At 31.1% G+C, this 18,768-nt stretch overlaps 2 protein-coding genes across 9 annotated transcripts; both read left to right on the forward strand.

Annotated features, from left to right (window-relative positions):
• The first annotated feature begins 319 nt into the window (after window positions 1-319).
• LOC100646066 lies at window positions 320-14,167 on the forward strand. Of its 8 annotated transcripts, none has more exons than XM_048409760.1 (19): window positions 320-734; window positions 2,333-2,444; window positions 2,568-2,842; window positions 2,929-4,490; window positions 5,483-6,767; window positions 7,053-7,073; window positions 7,171-7,395; window positions 7,563-7,749; window positions 7,830-8,093; window positions 8,177-8,532; window positions 8,751-9,006; window positions 9,482-9,535; window positions 9,811-10,116; window positions 10,190-10,576; window positions 10,658-10,922; window positions 11,000-11,212; window positions 11,298-11,438; window positions 11,565-11,671; window positions 11,763-14,167. In XM_048409760.1, the coding sequence occupies exons 3-19, from the start codon at window positions 2,580-2,582 to the stop codon at window positions 12,012-12,014; spliced, it is 6,144 nt and encodes a 2,047-aa protein (XP_048265717.1). In that variant the 5' UTR covers window positions 320-734; window positions 2,333-2,444; window positions 2,568-2,579; the 3' UTR covers window positions 12,015-14,167. The 8 variants fall into 8 exon arrangements, with proteins under 8 accessions (XP_048265717.1, XP_048265716.1, XP_048265719.1 ...); XM_048409759.1 differs by having other exon boundaries at window positions 2,333-2,431; XM_048409762.1 differs by having other exon boundaries at window positions 2,333-2,431; window positions 11,613-11,671.
• A 137-nt stretch (window positions 14,168-14,304) lies between these two features.
• LOC100645952 (dynein axonemal assembly factor 4) lies at window positions 14,305-17,303 on the forward strand. The gene is made up of 8 exons (XM_012313038.3): window positions 14,305-14,576; window positions 14,650-14,887; window positions 14,961-15,159; window positions 15,256-15,757; window positions 15,832-15,932; window positions 16,003-16,156; window positions 16,225-16,434; window positions 16,988-17,303. Exons 1-7 carry the CDS (start codon window positions 14,454-14,456, stop codon window positions 16,429-16,431), a joined length of 1,524 nt encoding a protein of 507 aa, XP_012168428.1. The 5' UTR covers window positions 14,305-14,453; the 3' UTR covers window positions 16,432-16,434; window positions 16,988-17,303.
• The last annotated feature ends 1,465 nt before the right edge of the window (window positions 17,304-18,768 follow it).

Raw genomic sequence — 18,768 nt, forward strand, 5'->3', positions numbered from 1 at the left:
TATTTACAAACTTACATATTTTCTATAGAAAAAACTATCTTCCTTAAATATAGAAAATAATAGAATTTTGGCTGACGATAAAGTTTCTTAAATACATGCGGAACTATATATATTTTCTTATCATTATAGGATAGGATTTATCTTACTGATTTATTGAAGATCATTCAATTAAATTTATTACTTAAATTAGGATGTATTTAAATATAAAATATAAAAAACACATAGAAAGGGGATAAAACATCCTTTTCCGCATAAAATTTGTTAGAATTAAAATCCCTAGCATCATTCATGGTCGCCATCTTTAAAAAGAGATAACGACCATCTTGGATCATTTTTCACGGGTTGTTGACACGGGTAGATTACAGCCGGTTGTGAAAGTGTATCGCGATGTAAAATTAATCATAATTCATTGCCAAAAATAAGTAGTGGCTATTTAGGAACTAGAATTAAAAGTAATACATCGATTCACGCGTTTATCATTATTGTGCAAGTATTATTGTATATGAGAGAATAAAAAAATTTTTGGGAATAAGCGTCTGTCACGAATATAAGCAATCTTGACAAAGTCGACAGTTAAGTCTTATCATATTTACCTAGAATTTGATAAAACAATATTCTTACGATCGTGTTTGCACATGTGAAAAAAAGCCGTGCCACTAGAAAAAAGAAGATAGAAAACACTGAAAATACATCTTATAAAGGAAAATGGTTTCGTGCACATGGTGACACCTCTGGTTAGTTTATACTTTCTATAAACAATTTGTCATACTTTATTTAAAAGTAATTTGATTTGATTGCGAGTATATTACTTTGTTATAAATTGAAAGTTATTCAAAATATTGTGTGTTAAAAGAATTTTTCAATGATAACTACTATTGTAAATTTTTTACAAGACTCAAATTCGCTGGTCTGGCAGCTTATAATGGCGAAATACAACGTACGTTTACTTGAATTTTTGTAAATATTGTATGATTACTCATACTGAATTATTCACATTTTATAACATCCATAGATGCATTTTAAATTTTACACATGCAGAATTATTATGAGTAACTCCTTTTCTCTCTTAAACATATATTTATTTTTTTTAAATAATATTTAAAGTTTCGCTTATTTAGTAGTGTTTATTTTCAAGCTTAAGGTGAATACGTTGTTGTAATAATTATTATTGAAAAATTGTGATATGACACAAATATTTTTATTTTCTTTATTTAGGTATGTAAATGGAAAGGGAGGAACTCAACAAAAATTCAAGCAAATTCATTAATGTTAAAACATTTAATAAAAACTCATACAAAAAACTTATACTTAAAGAAAGCTAGTATATAAATTTTGTTAACTTAAATTAAAATTTGCAAATTTGCTTCTGTTTATATAATTCATTCAGAGTAACATTTTATATTATTGTTAATAGATATCTGTATTATCTGATAAATATGAATCATCTGATAATCAATATAACTTTTAATAATATTAGCAAATTCTTTTAATTATAAAGTAGTATATTATTTTTCTTTTTTTAATATATGTAACATAATTGTTTAGGTATAACAGATTCATATTATAAAAAAGATGATAGAGAATAAATAAACATTACTATATAATTTTTTATAAATATCTTTTGATCAATAGTTAATGACACTATATATTTTGTGATTAATTTATTACAGTTAGATCATCATTTTTTTATTAAATTTACTTATATTTAATTAAGCAAATATTGGAAGAATAAATAGTAAAGATAATTTTTTTAAGTATTGTACATAAAATATTATAGAAGATTATATAAATGAAAAAAGGTTTACTACAGTAGCTTTATTATTTATTTTAAACTACATTTAACTTTAACCTATTATTACAATTATGTATACATTATATGCACTGTACATAATATAAGAATATAACATGTGCATGCTTCCACTTTTCATACTTCAACTACAGAGAAAGGATTCAAGTATTGATTGCAGGAGCATGGTGTGCTATGGCAATAGGAGGAGGGTGAAGCCCAGACAAGACCCCACCTCTTTATGCTATGCCTTCCATTTAAGTCTAACTTAAATCATTTCAGACAATCATAGTAAATATATCTAATATATAACATAATAAAATGTTCCACTAATGTTATCAAAGAATATGCTCTGCATTTCAAAGACATGTCTTGAGAGTTGATAAATCAATGACCTGCATAAACATTTATGAAACATTAAAATTCAGATGTAGATACAAAACAATTTTATAAATAAATATAATGTATCAAATTTATTCATGGGTTAAATCATGTACAATCAATTACTTTCATGTTATACCTATTAGTATAATATCTTTTTTTCAGATCATTAAAAACATGATAAATACAAAAAATATATGAATGACAATGGGCTGAAATACATCAAATTGTAAAATTTATCACTTTTATATACAAGAGGTGCAGGTAATAATAACATGTAATGTATATCTATTTTTTTAAAAGCTTATTATTTTTATAGAGACTTATTGGATTTAAATTATTGAAACAGTTCATAAGTGCTATGTATATTACACAATATTTTACATCACTTTTCTGTTAGGAGAAATACATCATGGCAACAGTGGAAGAAAAGAAACGAGTTGGTGGCTCAAAGGTTTCAGCCATTGCAAATATCTTTCAATCAAAACCACAATTGGATAATCTAATCCATAGAACAAATAATATTCTATCAGATGGTTTCAAGGAACCAGCTGTGCCTTTAAAAGAATCTCCTACACAAGTTACAGTTGTTAGGACTGAGAGTCATGTAGCCCGTTTTAATAATGCACGTGCACTTTTTGAAAAACTTGGGGAGGAGAATAAACCAAACAAACCGTAAGTATATAATAGCAAATAGGAAATAAATGTATAAAATATATAATATATTATTCAGTTATCTTCAGAGTATATTTTCTGTGTAGGGTGGACAGGATTACAAAACCTAGTAATTTACATGGTTTGAGATCACGTTCTAGCTCTGCAAATTCTGGTTCAGGTTGTACATCTCCAGCTCGATCACCACGTCCTAGATCACCATCACCTCCAGGGACCAGAGATCATTTGAGCAATTGGAGTGCAAGTGTACCAGCTTTGAATGCTGAAAGACATTTTGAAAATGGTCATAATCATGGTTTGGATAATATACCAGATAAACATAAATCACGAGCAGGATTTGGGAAATTTGACAAAAATTATGGCAAAGAAAATCGTTTGGATGATCGGCCAGAGAAACCAGAGAAACCAGAGAGGAGATTGAACTCAAAAGAATTAATTGAAAAACAAAAAAATTGGACTAGTCACTTTTCAAAAACAAGACCAAGTAGATATAATTCAGATCCAAATAGATCTTTGGTTCAAAGTTCTTTAAATCAGAGTGCAAATAAAGTGAATGTTGAAGCTACTTCTGTAGGACATGTACAAAATGCTGCAAGTACTGATAGTGAGTCAAAAAGATCATCAGATATTTCTGCTAATCCAGCTACAAGATCTGCAAGCTTTTGTTCTGTTAGATCGTCAGCCATATCACCACCTCCACCATTACCACCAACAAGAAACTCTTCTACTTCAAATGCAAAGAAAGAGAGACCAGCTAGTATTGCTGCAATATCTCCACCAGATATTCCTAGTAGTCCAGAATATGCTACCATAAATAAATATTTTGATACTTCACCGACTATACCTGAATATGCAGTTGTACAAAAGAATATAAATGTACAAAATAAACATTTCCAAAGAAATCAAGAACAACGGGAAATTTCAAAAAATCCTACAGTAGAGAAAACACAAGATGCGTTCATCCCAGAATATGCAGTAGTGCAAAAGAATACTGCAGCTAAATTGCATTCACGAAATGCAGATACATCGAAAAATACTACAGTGCATCATTCGAAAAACACTTCTGAAAGTTGTGCATTACCTCTTAAAAATACTCTTGCAAGTTCAAGTATCGATATTTATTCACAAACAAAATCACATATTTCCTCTTATGAAAGAAATTCTGATATGTCTAGTCCAACACGAAGTATGTCAATAGAAAATATTGTTAGTATGTCAATGGAAAGTAAAACGAGGAAAGATAGTGACCTTCTTGATGCTCCTGAATATTTAAATTATCCTTCAAATGTTATACGTTCGCCACCTAAAACTTCTGAGTGGAGAAATGAATGGTTAGCCAAAAATGATGAAATTTTAAAGAAAGCAACTGATTTAAAATGTGCCAGGGAAGATACAGAAACCAAAAATGAAGTTGTAAGACCTGATCCACGACCAGACTGGGCCAGACCATGTATAAATACTGTGAGGAAGAAAGATAATCTGACAGAAGAAAAGAAAATAGAGTCGTCAAAATCTCCAGATCCGGAATTGAGACCACCTTCTGGAGGTACGGATAGTGCATCTTCTAGTATGAGCTCCCCTAGCTCCCCTTCCAAGGATAGTAAGGAGGAGAAGGCAGATAAGGAAATGTCAGAAAAATTTCAAGCCGGTATAGTATATGTGAATAATTCGATTCATACGTATACAATAACACAATTCATACCTATACAAACATATATAATAGGAAATACATTTTGTACATATATATAAATATAAATTTAACTAAATTTTATATTTTAATAAGTGAACTTTATATTTTATTAATTACTATAAAACAATTATCTTACAATATATCTAAATTTTGCAATTTTATTGTGGCTATGTGCCAAAATACTAAAAAGTAACAGTGCAGAAGGAAGTTCTCCCTCTCTTCCCTCTCCTTCTCTTCTTGATCTTAGTTCCTCCTACTGGTTCAACAGTATTATTTATAGAAATCTGTGTATTCTGTTCTGCTTCTGTCTGGTTCTACTTCACACCATTTATTTCAGAGAAGTACTTTACAAATTTTAATAATTTGTTTACCAGTGCTTATAAAAAATCTATATTGAAAATTAATATAATTTTTATGGTAGCTGCTTTATGAAAAGTGGATTTACACTTTTCATAAAGATGTATATAAGTGATGCATAAATTATCTTTTGTGTAATATGTTAAATTTTTTGCAATGTGTTTTTAAAAATATTTTTTAGAAAAATTTTTAGAAATAGTAATTTCAATTTTATATTACAAAATTGCTTTTCTTTTTAAATATTTCCTGAATCCTTTATGTAAAATATGTGTGTCATTTTATCCATCATATCCAACACATTTTTATCAAACATTATATGTTATGAGAAATTTTAAAACATTCAGAGTTATGGTTGTAGTTTAACAAAACGTTAATCCCAGTGTTTTTATTGTGCATGTGATTTTACAATTTTATAAATTGTTTACTATTTTATACATAAAAGAAATACAAGTACCATGTGTCTACGACTACTTTGCATTGATTGCCGAGGTATTTCACATCTTCTCTTATAAATTGATGATATACATATATTTACGCATAGCATGTAAATTTTTTTATTATAAATAACAATAAATGATATTTCGATATTTAAGGACGTAACAGTTATGATTTGCAACATGAAGAACAAGAAAAGCCTGCAGCATATACAGAATCCATTGCTGAAAAGGATAGTTTAGAAAAAAATTCAAAATTCAATGAACCAGATACTACAACAGTTATTCGGCGATCTCATGTACGCGTCGATCTTCAAGCTGCTGGTTTGGGACAACGACCACCATCTGTTATTAGTTCAGATCAAGAATACCCACCTTTAGAACATAAGGATATACCAATACCTTCGCCATATGTAAAAAAAATGCAACAAAATCAAGAAATTTCTACCCAAAACGATGAAGTTAAGCCACAAGTAAACACAAATGTAGAAGAAAATGCTTTAATAAAAACTGATTCAACAAAAGGTTGCCATAATAAGATATCTCAAGATAGTAATCAAGATCATGTACGAATAAATTCAGCGATTACAGAAGGAAATCAAAATGTAGTCTTAGATAAGTCAAAATCAAATATTGCCAATGAAAGGCATACATTTTCTGAAACAGTATGTCAGAAAACAGTATCTAATGCCAAAAATGATCAAATTAAGATCTCTGTACGAGAAAAACTAGCAAAAAATAAAGAAGAAGTATCTGGAAAACGGTCAAGTTTTGTCGAAGTGGATAATAAAGTAGATCAAATAGAAAAAGATTATTTAAACACAAATCAATGCTCAATAGTTTCAAGTGTTCAGAGTACTGATAATTCACCAGAAAAATCGATTAACAAAGAAACAGAATTAGATAATGCTGCACATTCAGAAAATACGTCCAAATTTATGTCAAAAACGAATAATAAGAAAGAATTCATAACATTAGCAGGGGATACAGTATCATCGTCTAAATCCAATTCCCAAACAATAAGCAATATTCTAAATAGAAGTATAGAACAATTAGATCAACCACAAACAACATGGGAACAAGAGAAACAAAAAGCTGAATTAGCAAAGTTGAGGTTGCAAGAAAATACTTCTACGAGTACAGTTCAACAAATTAATATAGCTCAAAATGTATCACCTGCTATTGTAACACAGCAACATATAGAAAAGAAACAACTAAATGAACATATTGTATCTGAAAGTAGTGTTCATGATGATAGTGATTCCAGTGATACTAAAACTGTTACAAATCTGGAACATACACCAGCAATGGATGTGAAATATGTCATGGAACAGAATGATTCTAATACTGCTACAGAAAATCTTTCCAAAGCTATTACAAATCAAATTCCTGTAACACCAGATACTATGACAGCTGATGAAGCAGAAAACCTGCTAAGTTCTCGGTAAGTTACTTGAATAAATAATTACAACTATACACAAAATTGTATATAATAATGTATTTAAAATTTAAAATTATATGCACTAAAATTTCAATATAGATTTCTTTAAATATGTCTCTGTATTTTACCATTATGATAATTCTAGTTATATGGCAAATAATTTCATAGCAACTTGCAAACAGCTTAATAACTTTTATTTCCTTATTTTGAATTCTAATATTTTCTTCTATTCATGTTTATTTGAATGTGACTTCAAACAAACTTATAATGTTCTGGGACAAAACACAGCATCCTAGAGAAAAAGATAAGGTGAGTTAATTATTATTGTCTGGTTAAATGTTTAGTTCATTGATTATGATATTAAATTATAAAAAAAGCATCGTGAATCATATGAATACTCAATTAGACAAGGATCAGCTTTACTGTCGGATGAGGAAGCTCAAGAGATAGCAAGATTATTATCACCAACAACGCATGCTGAAGTTGTAAGTGAAGAAAATTCTATTGATAAAAATAGAGAAATGGACAAAGAGAGGGAAAGGGATGATCAAGATAATACACCAGATTGGCTTTCTGATGTCTTGTCTGCTCCTGATACCAGTCTTATAAATAGCACCATTAATGATTATAGGTGAATCAGTTTGGTCTTTTATGTTTTTTATGTTTTATAAAACTATTTTGCAGCTAATGCTATGTATTGATTTTAGTTACTTTTATTAATAGCACACAGTGACATGATTTAGTATAAAATTATAACAATTTTTCATTAAAAAATACTAAATTTTTATGACTTTTTAGTTTGTCCCATAGATCACGTAGCGATTTAACAATAGACTCGTTGACGGAGAGTCAAGTGGGTTCTGTAACAGGTAGTGAAAGTGGTTTACTTGGTTCCGTTAATAGCTTAAACGATACTTACGAAATTAACGATGATACAGAAACGGAACATCAAGACGAATATGTCCCACCGACACCCGGCAAAGTTGTAAGATCATAGATGAAACATATGTTTATTAAATATAATTTAAGAATAAATCATAATTAAGTATTATAATGTTTATTTAGGTATTGGTGGAAAATGGTGTACACTATTTTGAGGATGGTCATTTTTGGATGGAAGTTGCAGGGATACCAGAATCAGATGACGAAAAAGATGATTATCCAACAAATATACCAATTAAGAAAATGTCTAAAGTTTCATTTGATACGAAACCAATGAGAGTTTATTCAACACATTCAGTAAATGAGTACGATCGACGAAACGAGGATGTAGATCCTGTTGCTGCCAGTGCAGAGTATGAACTTGAGAAGCGAGTTGAAAAAATGGAGGTAATATTGTTTAAAATCAATATTGAACGATGGTGTATGTTTTATTTTGTATATACATGTAACACAAGCAACAAATTTATTAGGTATTTCCAGTGGAACTTATGAAGGGACCAGAAGGTCTTGGTTTAAGTATTATTGGAATGGGTGTCGGTGCGGATGCAGGTCTAGAAAAATTAGGTATATTTGTCAAAACAATCACAGAGAAAGGCGCAGCTGCTCGAGAAGGCAGAATACAAGTAAACGATCAAATCGTTGAAGTAGACGGAAAATCTCTAGTTGGAGTAACACAAGCATATGCAGCTAGTGTCCTTCGTAATACTTCAGGTCTTGTACGTTTTGTAATTGGCAGAGAACGTGATCCAAATTCGGAAGTAGCTATGTTAATTCGACAAAGCCTCCAAGCAGATAAAGAAAGAGAACAACAAGCCAATTCTGCAAGGTATCAATCAATTAATTTACAACCAACAAATTTTTATATTCTTTAAAAATGATTTCCCAATGATGTCTTATCCTTGCTCGCTAATGTTTATGACGAAAATTGCGGCCACTTCAATGACAGCTCGAAGCCTCTTGAAGTTCTGAGGGAAATCAATTTTCAACCAATTAAAAACTTCATAAAGCTTTCTAAGAGATTTTAAAATAAGTAAATTTCTACAGAAAACTTAATTTTTCGGATGCTTCACCCGATAGCCAACGAGGTAGTGAAGACATTTCTGTTGGAGGAATGGGAGGAATACCAGGTTCTCCAGCCATGTCATCATGTTCAGAAGGGGAACCTCCTCAAAGTCCCATAGAAAATTATTTATCTTCTTCCGGTCGGAGTAGATCCCCTATCATCAGTTCATCAATGCCACCACATACATCTGCTACAACACAAAACGATGTTGACAGTTTAAGACTGCTTTTACAAGAGGTATTATTTTTTTGTTAATAAAAAAAGAAATATGTAGTATAAAACATATGTAATTTGCATTATTTTATGTGTATAATAATTTAGTTATAATAGCTTTCATCTATAAGTTTTTTTATATTCTCTTCAAACATATAGTTAATGAGAAATACATACCATGGTCTCATTACCTTTAAAAGATAATTTAGATTAGAAATTTTATAATTTTTATATCAAACTATATTTTGTATTATTTTATTATTGCACAAAATATTCAGTTTTGTGTTTGTTTTTATCAATTTTATGTAAAATATTGCTGTATAGAATGCAATATATAAATTTGTATGAACATGTGCATTATAATCTGTTGTACATATATGTATATATGTTGTTTATATTGCTATCTTATATACACCATAAGCACTTCCTCATAGGTTTTATAAGCGTGAATATATTTTGGTGTTGCTTATGCACTGTGTTCGTTGTTCACTGCTTGCAGAGTCAGTATAAACTAGCATTAGCAGATGGAGAGGTGGAAAAACTCAAAGCTAAGGTAATGTCATAAGATACACAATTTTATGTCATTCTTGTGTGTTGATGCACTTTGCTTGTATGTCACATGCTTATACTTATTAATTTGTGTGTAGCTTAGTATGTATTTTTTATGAGTTTGTTCAGTTTTTTCCATTTCATATAGCTTCTATGTTTTGATTTGCTATCATAATTAACATAAAGGATTATAAAACGGTTTACTGAAGGAATATTAATCTATACATGTATTTTGTATATGTATTTGCAAAAAAATTATATGAAATGTTTTATTCATAGCTTGTAGACTTAGAAAACAGTGGAGCTGGGAGTGAGGAATATGCAGCAAAATTGCGTGAATCTGGTTTACGACTTCACGAATCTGAAAGAGCCTTGGGTACTGCTAGACAGGATTTAATAGCGGCGCGAGAAATGCTTTCTCAGGCAACAGCACAAAATGCTGCTTTACAACAAAAATATGCCCGAGCCAGAAGAGCAGCTCGCGAATTACGCACAGATATTGCTGCTAGAGATGAATTTTACCAACAGTTACTACAAGAGAAGGATACGGAATATAACGCTCTTGTTAAAAGTTTGAAAGATAGGGTATGTTATCAATTATCATAAAAAAATGAAAACAATATATATGTAGCAAAAAATTAATTATAAATAATTATAGGTAATCACATTGGAAGTAGAATTAACAGAAACACAAAGAAGGTTTGGATTACCAGTGAGATTGCCTTATGATGGAACTACGGCTAGGATTGTTACGCCACAGTTATCGCGTCGTCAATTACCTCCTCCTCCCTCATCAACTAGTTGTCAACTTTCAGATACTGAAACATCAGATTTGAGTAGTCCGGATGATGGTGATAAAACAGCGACGGTCGAAAGAAAACTACCGCTCCCATTGCCAGTCAAAGAAGAGTTAGATCGAGCAGTACCTGCACATCGACTTCTTGATAATTCTGCTGGGAAAAGTAAAGCTGAACTTGCCAGTAGAGGAGGACTTGCAAATCGACAACTTCCTAAACGTTCTGGTGGCCTTAGCAACAGCAGTTCTGTAAGTATATAGTCACAATTACTAAATCCGGGAACGAAATGTTTATTATTTTATAAATTATTTAATCATTTTGTATTTCAGGATTATGGTTTGGACGAATCAGGTGATAATACTGATGAAGATTCATCTTCTAAATTACTTTCTCAGGACACAAGCAGCAGATCGCCAAATGACTTAACATCAAAGCAATCAAATTTGAGTTCCTATTCCAGTAGTTCTTCAATTAGTTCATTGAAAAGTAAACACGTGGAACCTACACATCCGACAGCAATTCGACAACATAGCACTATTAGTTCACAAGTCAGAGCTATGACAGAACAAAGTTGGCCACAATCTCAAAAAAGTAGTTTTTCTGTTATTCTCTTTATATGCAATCTTTGTAAAACTTTAAATATACAATTCTTATCGATTCTTTATACATAGATCTAACTGGACCGCCAGCATCATTTGCAGAACAGTTAAAACAAGTTTTAGCAGAAAGAGAGAGACGACTTGGTGGAAACGACATGTCTTCATCAAGAGAAAGTTCTGGGGATTTTAGTGACTTAAATAATCCACATTCTAGCGATCCAGCTTTAGTTACTCATCATTTAGTAGAAGAAATAAGACAAGCTGTAAGCGAGGCTAATCAAAGAGGTAATGTATCTTATCAGGTACCTAAAAAAGAGTGTCTCAAAGATAGTAGCTCCTTTTTTGTATAATGACTTGTTTATCTGTACAGTAAAAAAGGCCACTATCCCTTCATCAAATTTAATTGGTAGTGGTTCCACACCTTGGCATCATCCAGGTAGTTCACCTTCTAGTCTGTCTTCTGGTGGATCAGTGAGCCCACCTGCTGTTGACCCTAGTCCGTCTAAAACAGGTATTTTTGGTATTCGCAACACGATGCAAGCAGTGAATGATTGATTCTTGATCCCTTCTTTTTTTCTTTTATACACTTTGTTTTTCATAATTTTACCCCTCCCGTGTGTAAATATTATGGATCTAGATACGAGTGAAGTTTGGTTGCCTCCTCATCCAAGCGACTTTGGTTTAGGTGACAAGAAGTCTCACTTCTGGCAGAATGCACCAGTTACCGATTGGTCCAAAGAACAAGTAAGTATATATCTATTTAAAGAAATATTTTTACTAAAGACTATAGATTTATTGCAAAATATTGGATTTGTAATTTGAAAAATGGTATTAGGTTTGTCAGTGGTTATCAGGAATTGGTTTGGAACGTTATGCGCCACGCTTTTTGGAAACTGGAATTAATGGTGGGAACCTTTTACGACTTGAGTCTCGTGACCTCAAAGCTTTTGGCATTTGTGGAGATGAAAAATCACACTTGAAACGCAAATTGAAAGAACTTAGAGCACAAGCAGATCGGGAACGCAAGGAAAGGAAAGAAATAGAACGAATGCGACGAAAAGCAGAAAAAGCTGCACGAAAAAAATAGTTTGTGCGTACATTAATGTACTTATGTCCTATATAAAATTCAATAACTTTGCACAAAAAGTCGGTGACATATTCAAATTTTGCGTACAATATTCCAGTGATTGTAATTTTCACTTCTTCCGTCTGTATTTAATTCTCTAGTACATATAAACAGTCACACACACACAGTTCTAAATGTTCTCAATCGGACTTCTTCATATCCGAAATTTTTAAATTTTATTATTTATAAATTTTTTAACTTCAGATTTTTGCATTTATTTATAACTTTATATTCAAGTTGGTTCACATTCATGCTGTTCTTATAGTATTTGTACTAGCTATTATTTATAAAATAACAATGAATATATTTCGAGGAAGAGAATGTGTATGAATGTAAAAGCATGCCTACTATGCCAGATGTATGCATGCCAGATGTATGTATAAAATTCAAGCCATTTAGATAAATTGTAATAAAAATTTAATTAGCTAACATTTTTTTTATAATTGTAAGTATAGTTTTGTAGAGAAACATAAGTTTCGTGTTACTAGGATATATCGTTTCTGTATTTATTTTTACTATCAATTGTGTAACAACTTTTCATAATGAATAATATAAATATTAGTAAAATAGAGTCCTAGAGTGTAACTATTGTTAGAAGAGAAGTGACTATCCTTTACTATATGTACATCATGAAATATCAACGAATTTGTAATTGCCAATACAGTATGTGTTACTGTGTTAAATTCCACTGTAGATTGATCAAATCATAAAATAATTTCATTTATCTATATTTATTCCGTCTAAATTTGCTCAGTTTATATTTCACATAATTAGCAAATTCTCTCAAATTAGCAAATCGAATAAAGTGTTAATGAATTTCTATCATGCTAGCATATTGATATTTGTATTAAAACTTTTCTTCCTTTTAATCGTAACAACGTTTGTATTATTGTATTTAATCTGTGAATTATGCATTAGAAATCCGCACAACGTCCATCTTATTAATTCTTAAATTATGTGATGAATTTCTTTAGCGTTTTATATACTTCAGACATTCCACATATGCGATACTTTATAATTTTACCTTTATCAACATATATAAGTAAAAAGAAACCACAAGAGCTCTTATACTTTGGGCGACGTCTCTATGTATGCGTGAATATTGTACGGATACATTAGGTATTAAGTAATATATGTTAATACTAAACTAGTATCCTAACAAAAGTTCATTCTAAATGTTTGTTCAAATGATTACGGGACTCGCTTGGGTACAATATAGACAAACGTACTTTATTGTACGTATACCTATTTATAATAGCATTAAGTTTTGTACAGTGTTAAATACTTTGTTTCACCTTTATACCATTCTTAATGTACAATGTTTTTCTTTTGAAAAAGAATAATTTCTTTTACATGAAACAATTAAACGAACAAAGTATTTAGCATTGTTACATATACTGTACATATTACGCAGTGAATGATCACTAATACTGTAATCTACAAAAATGATTATGATATAAGGCGTGTAAGAGGCATAACCGTAGTGTCATAATATCTTTATAAAAAAATAGTCTTTAATTTCCTAACTTAAGCGTTTATCAAAGGTCCTCCATTTTCTAATAATATTATGTATCACAATATTTCAAAAGCAATTATTGTTACTTTTGTCGTTATGTACAACGAAATGTGGGAACTCATTAAAAATATCAACACATATAACATTCTTGCGTCTCAGGGTAACCATTAATATGTTTTGAGATATAAGTGTGTTTAATGAATTAAAAATTTTCATGAATTGGAACGTCCTGCAATTCGTTTTTAAATAACTATTGTGATTTGGTAGGAGCGATGTTTGATAAAAACCGACTGATTTACAATAAGTTTTTATAGTTGATTTTCGAGCAATGGCTTAGGTATGACGTAATAAAATGCCATTTGTCCAAAAGTAATTGTAGAACCAAAACTTGTACTCCTCTATAGAGCTACATAATATCTGAATGTTTTCATACATTTTCGATGATTTTCAAGTATTGCTCATAAGAGAGAAAATTATAGTTCCATGGATAAAGACACAGAATGTCAGTTGCATACATGGCAGCTTTTTAATAATGTCTATGAAAAGTATTGTCAACAAATACTCTTAAACGTTTTAATTAAAAATAATTCATACTATACATTCGTAGTTTGTTCCTTTTACCTGATAAATGAAGTATTGAAAATATATTCGATACTTGTAACATATATTACATATGTACTTATTGTTAGAATAAAATTTTTTATGTACGAAAATGAATCATAAATATAGAAACAGAATCCTGTATGTTGGTATATTCATTCGTATTCACCACCCACTATTCGTATACAAATAAAGCGCTGTATATCGCAAAATGTTTGATCGATAATCTACATCGCTTCGATAGCGAGAATTACATGTAATGGGACATTGCGTTAAAGAAGAAAATGCCAGCAATAGTTATTAAAGACTATTCTTGGCGTCAAACTTCAGAATTTGTTATATTGAACGTACCTTTGAAAGGCCATCCAAAAAAAGTTGACTTATTCGTAATAGATAATTACGTAAAGGTATAGAGTTTAATTCCTAAAGTTAAATTTTTAAATGTATACAAATAACATACGATATTTAATTCAATAACAGATCAGTTTTCCACCATTCATATTAGAATTATTTCTTTGGGCTAATGTTGTTGAAAAAGAAAGTAAATGCACTTTGACGGAAGAAGAAGCAATAGTTGCTTTGCATAAAACAAACACTAATTTGGAGTGGCCTACTCTCGAGGTGCAAGATATTAACAATGATTTTAAACGAGATTGCCGTACTCAAGCTTTAGAACATGCTCAGAAATTGGCCGAAGAAAATATGAAACTTAAGAGTGGTATGTAGAGAATTGTAAATAATGTTACAATTTATAACTTATATATTTTCCAATGATTCATAACTTTCTTCAGAAAAGCGTCAATATTTACAAAAGGAAGCAGTGAAAGAACAAATCAGTGTCAATACAGCTACACTGAATAAAATAGATGCGATACGGGACGCACACCGGAGAGAAGCTATGCAGGAATTTGAAGACTGGAGATCGAAAGCTGAACTACCATTTCTTTCTAATGTTGAAGGAGAAGTACAAGAAAATAGAAAAGCTTACAAGTATATACCAGAATTTAAATATTTTTTCATATATCATAAATTTTTTCTTTATTTTTTAATATAATTAATAATCTCTTTTTATATCATTTTTACAAGACCGCCGCTAAAATGGTTTAAAGACAATGATAATGTGTTAAAATCTCGCCCGATGACTGAGGAAGAAATATTTAACGGTAGTAACACTATAAAAGAATTTAAATCTAAAGCTGTCGACAATCAGAAGATTATAGAAGTACAATCGATAAATATAAATCAAGAAAATAATCTTCAAATAGAGGTGTCAGAGAAGAGAGATGACTCTCTTATTAACAAAAACAACACCAGTTGTTCTCAAGATTCTGATTCAGATTCGGATACAGTAAAAGCGACAAATAAAAAAGATTTAAGTAAGGTTTACGAGAAACAGCAAAAGAGGAGACCAGGATTAGAAGCTGTAGAGGCTGCGATACAAGGTAAAATTTTGAAAAGAAATAACATATTCGAAGAACCTTCAAAATCAGTACCATTACCAAGAAAGACAGGTACAATTAACGTAACATTTTCGGAACGGAAGTTCCCAACACCAGCTAGGGAAAGCTCTCATGTTGAAGAACAAGAAGTATTATTTTTTTATATTTCTAACCATTAAAATTACTGTAGAAGAAAGTCATGTTAATATTAACCGAATTACAGTGGTTGCAAAAACAAGTAGAAGCAAGACGCAAAATTGGTTTTAACACGGAAGATCTTCGACAGGAAGAACGAGATCCGCAATGGTTAAAAGATAAAGGAGAGTACGTTTGATACTTTGATAAAGCCTTATATTAATTATATTATAACAAATTATTTATCATTATTTTTTAGTGATTTCTTCAAAGTTGGAAATTATCTGGCGGCCATAAGTGCTTACACATGTGGCATTAAGATTAGTGATAAAATGGCATCTCTCTATGTGAATAGATCAGCAGCACATTATGCGTTAGGGAATTATTATAGATGTGTAGAAGACTGTTCTAAAGTAAGTCGTTGAAATTGTAATTTGTTCAACTTGTAAAAATAAATTGAAACATTCATTTTATCTTTCAGGCACTAGAACTAATGGAACCGAAATGCGAAAGCAATCGAGAGTCAAGGGCCAAGTGTCACGCTCGACGAGGCGCAGCCCTCTGTAAATTGTCTGCGCCTCAGCATGGTATTCCTGAACTAGAAGCTGCTCTAGAATTAACACCAAACAATGAAAGTATAAAACGTGACGTGTTGGCCGCGAAACAATACTTCGACGTAAAAGACTAATAAGTAAGTAGGTGAACTAGATTATTTGACTAATTGAAAAAGCTGGTAGAATGTTATTCGTTTTTATTACTTTTGAAACGAAGCATCGTAAAAACAAAAGGTGTTTGAGAAGGAATTAAATATGAAAAAAATATATTATTCAAAAACATTTATTAATGTGTTATAAAAAAAACATATAGTGCTTTATATTATGTTATAAAAATATCACAGTCAACAATCCTGAAGAGTGATTAAATTGAGGAACTTATTCTATATTAAAATTAATTATGTAATGTTATTTAATCGCGCGATTATAAATATTTTGGTATATTTCAATTTTTTAACGAGTAACTAAGTAACTACTTATAATATTCTTATAACAACGCATAAGTATTTTTCATTGCTGTTTTAAGAAAAAATTTCAATAGAATGAATTAATCAAATTTTATCATTCTTTTATGGACACACCCACATTTTGTATGTTCCAAAGCATGTATCACTTCGTGATGTCTGTCACGTTGTCGGTCAATCGTGTGTTTCACCATGAAAACAAGACTGACGTTTCTGGTTTCGATAGGTGCACAAATCTGTTTGGGATCCGGGCAACATCCGGCCCCTTTGCAACGTGTCAAAACGGTAGAGGCAGGATAAAAAACTTCGTCCGGGCTAGGGCCGACAGTTAGAAGTTCTGCCACTGGTATAGCTCTCGGTTGTGGCATAGAACACCGAAATTCATGCACTAGTTGCACGTGATTCAGAAATCCACTATCTCTGAAAATCAAATCCATTATTTTAATCGATCTGTCAAAGCCACGTGACCAATATACGCTTTGAGTTTATATATAGATATAATATAATTTACCTATGATGTCTACCAATTGTAGCAAAGACAAGATGGATAGAAATAAACAGTAAAATATAACTTCTCATATTTTCAGTTCTTTCTCAGTATTAAATGAGATTTTGGTGAAGAAGAATTCTACTTTAATTGAAAATCAACACGTCCTGATTGATTTCACTCGCAATTGTCCGGGTCGAGAACTGCGACTACTCTTCTGTGATCTGAATTCTTTCTCCTGCTATATATATATGTAACTTTCATCCTCGGCCCGATGCCCTCTGCCTCCCCTCTTTTTCCGATTTCTCATCATCTTTCTTCGTTGATCTACCTTTGGCCGTATTGTTTTGTCTCGTCCTACGGCGATTCGCACCGTCTCTCTCTCTCTCTCATTTCTCGGTAAGCTCGAGGAGGACTTGAAGCAAAGCGTTCCGAGAACATCGCAAAGATAACTATAATTACAACTAGTGGGTCCTGCCTCCCGTTCGAACTGGGACCATGTTACGTCGCGTGACTAATCATCCTTTCTTCATCAATTGCCTCCTCTTTCTCTCATTTTCTTCTTTCATCGTACTCCCCTTTCCTTTTCATACTTTGAATCTGACAAATTTCTACCGGTCATCAGTCAAATTATCATCTACCCTCTGATTTTCTTCTTCATGTAGGTACCGGTTGCATCCCAAGCACTGTTTTTCGTGCATCGATACATTTTGTTCGATCCTTCTTGCTCTCAAATAATTCTTATGGAAGTCTCAGTGACTTTATTTTCACTGACTTACTTTATTAAAAAATTTATGACTATTTAAACAATTAAAAAAAGACAATTTAAATCTAATATTCAATCGTTATTACGAAAGTAATAATTCACATAAATATTTATATTCTTAATTTTCATTCAGAGGAACGATTAGATGTCAGCAGATCTGTATGATTAAGTTAAAGAAACTGTTTAATATAGCGGCATGGCATGAAGTATCTCGACCCTCTCTGGTCTCCAGTGTTATATGATGCGACAGGTTGCAGTGAGTCATTGCAACCGTCTGCGAAGTGTCTGATTGCAAAATTTACTCATGACATTCTTTTAATTTTTACACGATGTATAAATAGTAAAAGATAATTTTTTATGGTGCCATTTATCAAACGAATAAAATATCTGTATCTGAAAATTTTTTATATGGAAGGTGAGAGTGACCAACGGTTGCACAAATCGAAACTCATGTTACGAATATCCGTTAACAGCTAGCTATTCATGGAACTGACTCAATGGTATGCGAAGTTGTGAATCTATGAACCGTTAATGGAATTTTGTGTGTAGGTATATCGGTTGATAGCCTTGATCATTGAAGACAACTATCTACTAGATTTTAAGAAATCACATTATTAGAAATTTTATTGTGCTTTTTTGAAAAAAATGTTGTTTTAGTTGCTTTATTCTTATTTTCTCCTTATGTAATCAAAATTTTCTAGTTGATTATTTTAATCTCATTTAAGAATTGATATTTATTGAATTACGCGACTTC

This window comes from Bombus terrestris, chromosome 10 (assembly GCF_910591885.1).
Source record: "Bombus terrestris chromosome 10, iyBomTerr1.2, whole genome shotgun sequence".
NCBI classification, from domain to species: Eukaryota; Metazoa; Arthropoda; class Insecta; order Hymenoptera; family Apidae; genus Bombus; species Bombus terrestris.

What these genes read in the sequence shown, in the direction of transcription:
- LOC100646066 (XM_048409760.1), top strand. Translation starts at nt 2,580, where the DNA reads ATGGCAACAGTGGAAGAAAAGAAACGAGTTGGTGGCTCAAAGGTTTCA. An exon ending in GAGAATAAACCAAACAAACC is followed by an intron (nt 2,843 to 2,928) that starts GTAAGTATATAA and finishes TTTTCTGTGTAG; the next exon opens with GGTGGACAGGATTACAAAAC. An exon ending in AGCGAGTTGAAAAAATGGAG is followed by an intron (nt 8,094 to 8,176) that starts GTAATATTGTTT and finishes CAAATTTATTAG; the next exon opens with GTATTTCCAGTGGAACTTAT.
- LOC100645952 (XM_012313038.3), top strand. Translation starts at nt 14,454, where the DNA reads ATGCCAGCAATAGTTATTAAAGACTATTCTTGGCGTCAAACTTCAGAA. An exon ending in TAATAGATAATTACGTAAAG is followed by an intron (nt 14,577 to 14,649) that starts GTATAGAGTTTA and finishes ATTCAATAACAG; the next exon opens with ATCAGTTTTCCACCATTCAT. An exon ending in AAATATGAAACTTAAGAGTG is followed by an intron (nt 14,888 to 14,960) that starts GTATGTAGAGAA and finishes AACTTTCTTCAG; the next exon opens with AAAAGCGTCAATATTTACAA.